Below are 7,127 nucleotides of genomic sequence, written 5' to 3' on the forward strand. Positions count from 1 at the left end.
AATGTCCAGAGGACCAGATTTAACTTTTTTAGATTTTTCTACCTGGATTATTGAGCATGCATCAGGACAACTTGTGACTGATAACATCTCACATTGTAATGCATGCAGACAGGTGTGAGTTTAAACGGGGTTCAATGAAACAACAATATTCATTCTGTTAAAACACTAAAGACAGAATGTGTCATGGGACGAGCCGTCACATCACGTATATAGAAGTGAATAAATGAGCAGGGTGTTGACCACGCGGCCGCAGTGCAAATATCCTGCATTGTCATACCATTATGCAAAGCAGTCGAAGATGCGATACCTCTGGTCGAGTGCGCCCTGAGGTTGACAGGAGGCTCTAAATCTGATGCTCTGTAGGCTCCAGAAATGGCCTAACACAGCCAGTGTGACAGGCACTGGGTGGATAACGGGCGACCTGCAGATGCACCTCTATAATGCACAAACAAATGTTGAGTTTGACGTATTGCAGCTGTGCGCGCTATGTAACACGTCAACGCCCGCACAAGACAGAGAAGATGGAAAGATGCTTCTTCTTCTGATTTGTAGGAGGGAGGGAAAAAACCCTCCAACGATATCGCTCTTGATTTAAAAGAGCTTGTAATGTTTTTAGGCATAAAAGCTGGATTTGGTCTTAGATCAGCTGAGCTGCCGTCAGCCTGAATTCTGAGACATGCCGGAGTGACAGAGAGGGCAGATAAATCACTCCCCCTCTTAGCGGATATTAAAGCCAGCAGCAGGGCTGTTTTAAGAGACAAGAATTTAATTGGAACCTGATCCAGAGGATCAAATGGAGCTTTGATCAGGGCTCGCAGGACCAGCGTTAAATTCAACTGTTGAACAAGTGGGTGTGAAACAGGCCTGCGTCTCTGTACACCTTTTAAAAAGCACTTAATCAGCGGATGATTAAAAGCTGTTCTGTCCCCGAAACCTTCGTGACAGGAAGAGATGGCTGCAGCGTACGTTTAATCATGCTGAACGCCAAATTTCTGTCCATCAGCTGCTGCAGAAAGGACAGCATGCCACCTAGTGGACATGAGGTGGCCTCTACACCTTTCTCTGTACACCAGCGCTGAAAAGCTGTCCACTTTGATGTGTACAGCGCTGTGGTGGATGTAGCACGTGAATCCTGGATTGTGCGCACTACATCTTGCGGGAGACCCATCCTCTCTAAGCGGATCCACTCAGCGGCCAGACCCACAGGTGCTGGCCTATTTCTGGGTAACTCCTGATTGCTCCTCCCACCTGGAGGAGAGCGTCCTCCCTCCACGGCAGTTTCCACGGGCGCCCTGATAACAGGCGTTGTAGAACTGGGAACCATGGTGCGTTCACGCGCTCGGGAGCCACCAGGAGAGCTGTCAATCCCTCCTCCTGAACTCGGTTCAGAAACCGTAATATCAGAGGATATGGGGGAAACGCGTAAAGAAGCGTTTTGGGCCATGGGCTGTGAGCAAATGCATCCACCCCCAGCGGTGGTTCGTCTCGTGGGCTCAGTGAGAATCATAGTTGGCAGTGAGCGTTCTCTTGTGTCTCAAACAGGTCCACAGCCGCTTTGCCAAACTTCTGCCATGTCTGGGCCATCAGATCTGGATGGAGGGTCCAGTCCCCGTGACGCGGACCGCCCCTGGACATAACATCTGCCCATTTGTTTAGAACACCGGGGATGTACACTGCTCTGAGAGAGCAGATTTTGATGTGCCCAACACAGTAGTTTTCTCGCAATGTGTAACATTTGGGTTGAGCGCACACACCCCTGCCGGTTTATGAAAGCAGCAGTAAACTTGTAGTCTGTGTGAATCAAAACGTGTTGATTCTGTAGCACAGGAGCAAAGTGTTGAATCACGTTCAGAACCGTGCGACACTCCAGAACATTTATATGAGCTGTTGTGTGATGGAGCCACAATGCCCCTACAGCTCGAGATAGGCATGTCCCCCCCCAACCTGACAACGACGCATCTGTGAAGACTGACACGTGTGACGTGGGTCTGCTGACGGGGCCTCCCTCCGACAGAACCAGGGTGTTTTCCCAGTGTCGGAGGTCTGTTCTCACGGAGGGAGGAACAGTGATCATCTGTCTCTTTTGCTTTACCGGATCCACGCGCAGACGAGCAAACCATCTTTGGAGGCATCTCATGTGTAGTAAACCCAGCGGGACCACTGTGTGAGCTGAACGACATCGTTCCTAACAGCTTCATGACAGAAACAGCTGTTACTACTCTACTCGGTCTTACGTGGCGGAGCTGGACTCTTAGAGCATTGATTCTCGTCTGTGATAAACAAGCCCTCATGGTGGTCAAGTTTAGCTCCACTCCCAGATAAACAATCGTCTGGGCCGGGAGAATCGAGTTTTTTCTCCAATTTATGGCGAAGCCCAAATTTAACAGGTGTGATGTCAACACCTGAGCCTGCATCGCTGCTTCCTGTCTGGAGCGTGACAGCAGCAGCAGGTCGTCTAGGTAAAACAAAACTCTTATCCCTGCTCTGTGTAATGGTTGCAGGGCCGTCTCCACACACTTTGAGAATGTATGAGGCGCGAGGGAATACCCGAACGGCAGCCTGTTGTACTGGTACTGCATCTCTTGAAAGGAGAAGCACAGAAATTTTCTGTGTTTTGGGATGATCAGTATGTGGATGTAGGCATCTTTTAGATCGATGGAAACAAACCAGTCGTTTCTCTGGATGTTGTCCAACAGTTGTCTGGTTGTCAACATATGAAACGGTCTGTCCATGATCGCCTTGTTGAAAACTGACAGATCCAAAATGGGTCTCGTTCCTCCGGTCCGTTTTGGAACCAGGAAGTAACGTGAGTAAAAACCTGTGTTTTCCTCTCCGTCGGGAACCCTGGAGATCACCTCTTTTACCAGAAGTTCTTGGACTTCTGCATTTAGGGATGAGACCTGGTCTGGTGATGACAGGACTGTCTCTAAAACTCCTCCGAATGGAGGGGGTCGGGCTGCAAATTGCAGCGTGTAACCCCTGCTTAACAACCTGGTCATCCATCTGTCTGGCGAGCATGTTCGCTGGTCTCTGACAAGCGGGGCTGGCAGTGGAGCGGAGCGAGACGACGCTGCTGCGGCCGTGGAACGTCGTTGTTGCTGTCACTGCTCACGACGATCCTTCCAGCGGGCCTTGAAACTGCTCCCGAACAGCGCGTCTGTCGTGATGGGGCCCTCCATCAGGTCTTTGTGTAGTTTTTCCAGCAGAGAGGGGGAATGACGGAGTCAGGTGGATCTCTGAATCATTGTCATCCACGCTGCAATTCGGGACAGGCAGACCGCAGAAGAGGCGCACATGTTGAGGATGACGTCAGATGCCTTGCAAAGGGAGCTCTTCATCTCCTCAGGCAGATCTGTGGTCTCTAGCCTCTTGGACATGCTGTACGCCAACAGCGCCATGTTGTTGTTTGCTGCGGCTGCCTAAAACGCACACTGGTGAGCTCGATTGGAGAGCATAGCCAGCGTCTGGTCATGTTTCCCAGGAGGGACGGGACACTGCTCCAACCTGGACAGCTTTGCTCCGAAAGCTTCTGCCAGGCTCGCCTCCAGGGGTGGTACAGAGAAAAAGTTCAGCTGGGTGAACCCCTCCACTCTGGTGATGGGAGCGAAAGTGGAGACGGGCGCTCTTAATTTACCAGGACCGGCCGCAGCCTCGTTCCAGTAGGATGCCACTGCTGGAAAACGAGGCCAGATGGGATCAGGACGGCGAGCCGGGGTGGAGCCAAACCTTCCCGCTAGATCATCCGATCTGGGCGGGGGGAGAAGAGGGACGTAAAGTCTCTTCGTGTCAGCAGCTTCCCGGATAATGTCGGGCAGCTCCGAGAGGAGGGCAACGACGGCAGGGAGCGATGTGGCTGTTGAGGCGGGAAAGCCCGGAGGGGTTGAGCATCCGCTCGGCCCCCCTCGTTCCAACACTACGCTCTCCGGGAGGGAGCAAGCATCGGGGCTGCTGCTGACGTCGCCTGTCCCAGAGGAACCATCCGATTCGCTCCGAGAGCCGGCGTCGAAGAAGTCGATCGCATCGTCCAGCAAACAGTCTCCCGCCACGGACAGGCAGTCCTCGACGTTAGCCTTAAACTAGGCTGCTCTCCTCTGCCTTTCCTCCGGAGGAAGGAGGTCACAGAGGCGGCAGGAGGAGGCGCGGGCGACGTGGCAGGGACCCAGGGATCCTTCGCAGGTGTTGTGGGCAGAGGCTGAATATATTACAAAAATTTTGAATTTAGCAAAAACTAACTGAAAAACTGAGCTGAAATGAGAAAAGGCTTGAAAAAAAATCATAAAAATGTGAAATTATTAGAAAGAAGCGCAAAAAGCAGAAATTATTAAAAAAGAATAAAATACTTAAAATGCAGCTGTAAAAGCAGAAAGAAGCTGAAACGATCAGTAACAGGCTGTAAACAGCTCAAAGGGTTTGAAGGATGTGAAAAGAGCTGTTCATTTTCAATGAGAGAAACATGGCCGACGAAGCTAAATATTTCTAAGTTAAAATTGCACAAATACCAAAAGTCCCTGCAGGAATGTCCTGAACGTTTTGAGACATGAATCGTGAAATAGAACAAAAACTGAGGAACGAGTTATGAGCTGAAAAACAGATCTCAATACTTTGAACAGTTTAAATAATTGGGACTTTTAATACATCACGAATGAAACACTTCTATAACCAATTTCTGTAAAATATTTAAAAATTAAGTTGGATAATAATTTAATTAGAACTGACTTCAAATCTGTAGTCAAATACAAACACGATGTTGCTTTTGTGGAAATGGGTTTAAAAATGGGATCCAGACCTCTTTTGTCATCAAACATGATGAAAACTTACTCAACGTTCAGCTAACACAATAAAACAACCACAGGCACCGTTAACGTCTAAAACTGAGAAGAGAAGCTACAAAACCCCCAATTCTGAAAAAAAATAATAATAATCATGTTTGTACAAAATAAAAATTAAATCGACTGCAATGATTGGCTAATCTCAGAAACTCATTTTATTTTCAGTGGAACATTGTTAACATATCAAATGTTTAAACATTAATTTCAGAGAGAAAAAAAAGCAAGTTTGAGTTTTATGGCAGAAACAGGTCTTTAAAAAGTGAAGCAGGTCTACATTGACCCCTGTGATGGCCTCCGTCACCCCCTCTCCTTTTAGCAACAGTCTATACATGTCTAGAGGAAACCAGGTTTTTGAAGGGAATCTTGTCCCGTTGAGGTCTGATGGAGGACTTCAGCTGTCCCACAGTCCTGAGGCTTCTTTGCTGCATTTATTTTTGCTGGCTGGTAGCATGTGTTGTTTTAAAAACCTGTACACACTGTTCTGTATTGTGACCTGTGAGCTGAAAACACTCTCTTTAGTACAGAGGACGTGGCGTCCATGGTTTACAAACAGAACTCCAGATTTGTATTTGTCTGACCTCAGAACAGTTCTCCTTTGGTCCAGAGAAGACGGCAGCAGTTCTGGATGGTGTTCACATCTGACTTCTTCTTTGCCGGATGGAGCTTAAAGTATAGGCTGGGCGATGTATAGAATATGCTTGATGTATCGCGAGTTTTTCAATTCACAATGGTTAAAATGGCTCTATCACAACCATCGAATATAAGATTTTCATCTGTGCAGTTCTTTTTCTCCCGTCTGTGCCAACTGCAGGCGACCCATCCTTCTCTCTCACTGAATACAAACACACCCTCACGTGCTGCTTCACACATGCTTAATAACGTTGTGAAGGCAGCGCAGCTGAAGAGGATTATTATTTAATATATGTAAAATAATTTATTTTTTAAACATTTATTTTGTAGTTACAGCTGTTTGTTAATAAATGTGCCTGTGTGACAATTAGGACAAAGCTTTGATGCAAGAAATGTATTTTTATTATTACTTTATGGAAAGAAAAAATATTGATATATTTTAGGGATGCACCAATCCACTTTTTTAAACTTCCGATCCGGTCCTGATACCTAAGTCTGAGTATCGGCCGATACCGATCCAGTTCCGATATGATCATCATTGATTTGATATGAGGCTGTAATAATTTCCTCTCAAGTACAATTTGTACAAATATATGCATGCATGTCCAAAAAGGCAACATGAGGTAAGTTTTATTAATGTTGGATAAGTTTTAAAGTTAGAATAAAATTCTGCTAACACAAAACATGTTTCTTTTTATTCCTAGCTTTAAAGTGGATATTAAAGTGATTAATTTTAAGTGATTGTTTAAATTTATTTTATATTTTTTAAATAAGGGGCAGATGTAAGAATTTTTTTTCTTCTTTCTGCACTCTTTTCATTCGATGTTTTCTTTTTCATGATTTTTTTTTAAATTTTGTTTCTTTTAAATGAATGAATTAAATTAAAATAAATGTTAAATGGCTTCAAACACCTGCTAAGTTCATGGCATAAACCAACAGACATGTTCTCGTTTTTAGCATTTTACATCACTTTATAATGTAGCTGTTTATGTTTTTAATATAATTTTCAAATCATATGTTTTTATGATTGTTTACTGTTGTACTGATGAATATCTCCTGGAGGGTCAACTATATCTTGGATGCAAGTATCAAACTGTGAAATTCTTCATTTTCTACAACTGTTAGTGGTTGGTCATTAATAATGATGAAGTTTAGCAACTTCTCTGTAAACATTTGAGCTCCGTGGTTTCAGCGACGTCTTCTTGTTCAGTCCGAAGCAGGCAGCCTGATTTGGGGCAGCCGCGCTCAGTCTGTCCCTCCTCAGAGACGGGAAGACTGAGCAGGGCAGATTGGACGCGGCTGGCTGGTGTCGAGACGACTCTTTCCACTTGAGCAAAGAGCAGCGCCCCGCTGAAGCCATGGAGCTCGAATGTCCAAAGTAAAACTAACTTTAACGTGGTTTAATGTGGCGCTATGGCTCTGCAGACATTGCATGTTGCTGTCTTCTTTTGTGGTGTTTCTAGTGTAAAATACTTCCACAAAGTGGACATGTTTACATGTAGTTTAAAGCCAACATGCATCATGGATCGGAAAAATCCGACACGTAAATTTGCTGGTATCGGAGGCCGATACCGGATCGGCCTCATCCCTAATAAATAAATTATATATATATATATATATATACAGGTCCTTCTCAAAAAATTAGCATATTGTGATAAAGGTCATTAT

At 45.6% G+C, this 7,127-nt stretch overlaps 1 protein-coding gene across 1 annotated transcript in view; it reads right to left on the reverse strand.

Moving 5' to 3' along the window:
- Positions 1-3,398, reverse strand: part of LOC119420245 (pro-neuregulin-2, membrane-bound isoform) — an 8,134-nt gene extending 4,736 nt beyond the window's left edge. Inside the window, exon 1 of the mRNA XM_037687634.1 lies at positions 3,295-3,398. Coding sequence (XP_037543562.1) covers positions 3,295-3,398 — 104 coding nt within the window. The remainder of the gene's footprint in view (positions 1-3,294) is intronic.
- Positions 3,399-7,127: the final 3,729 nt, after the last annotated feature.

The sequence above is a fragment of the Nematolebias whitei genome, chromosome 14 (genome assembly GCF_014905685.2).
Source record: "Nematolebias whitei isolate Nwh7 chromosome 14, NemWhi1, whole genome shotgun sequence".
In the NCBI taxonomy this organism is placed as follows: domain Eukaryota; kingdom Metazoa; phylum Chordata; class Actinopteri; order Cyprinodontiformes; family Rivulidae; genus Nematolebias; species Nematolebias whitei.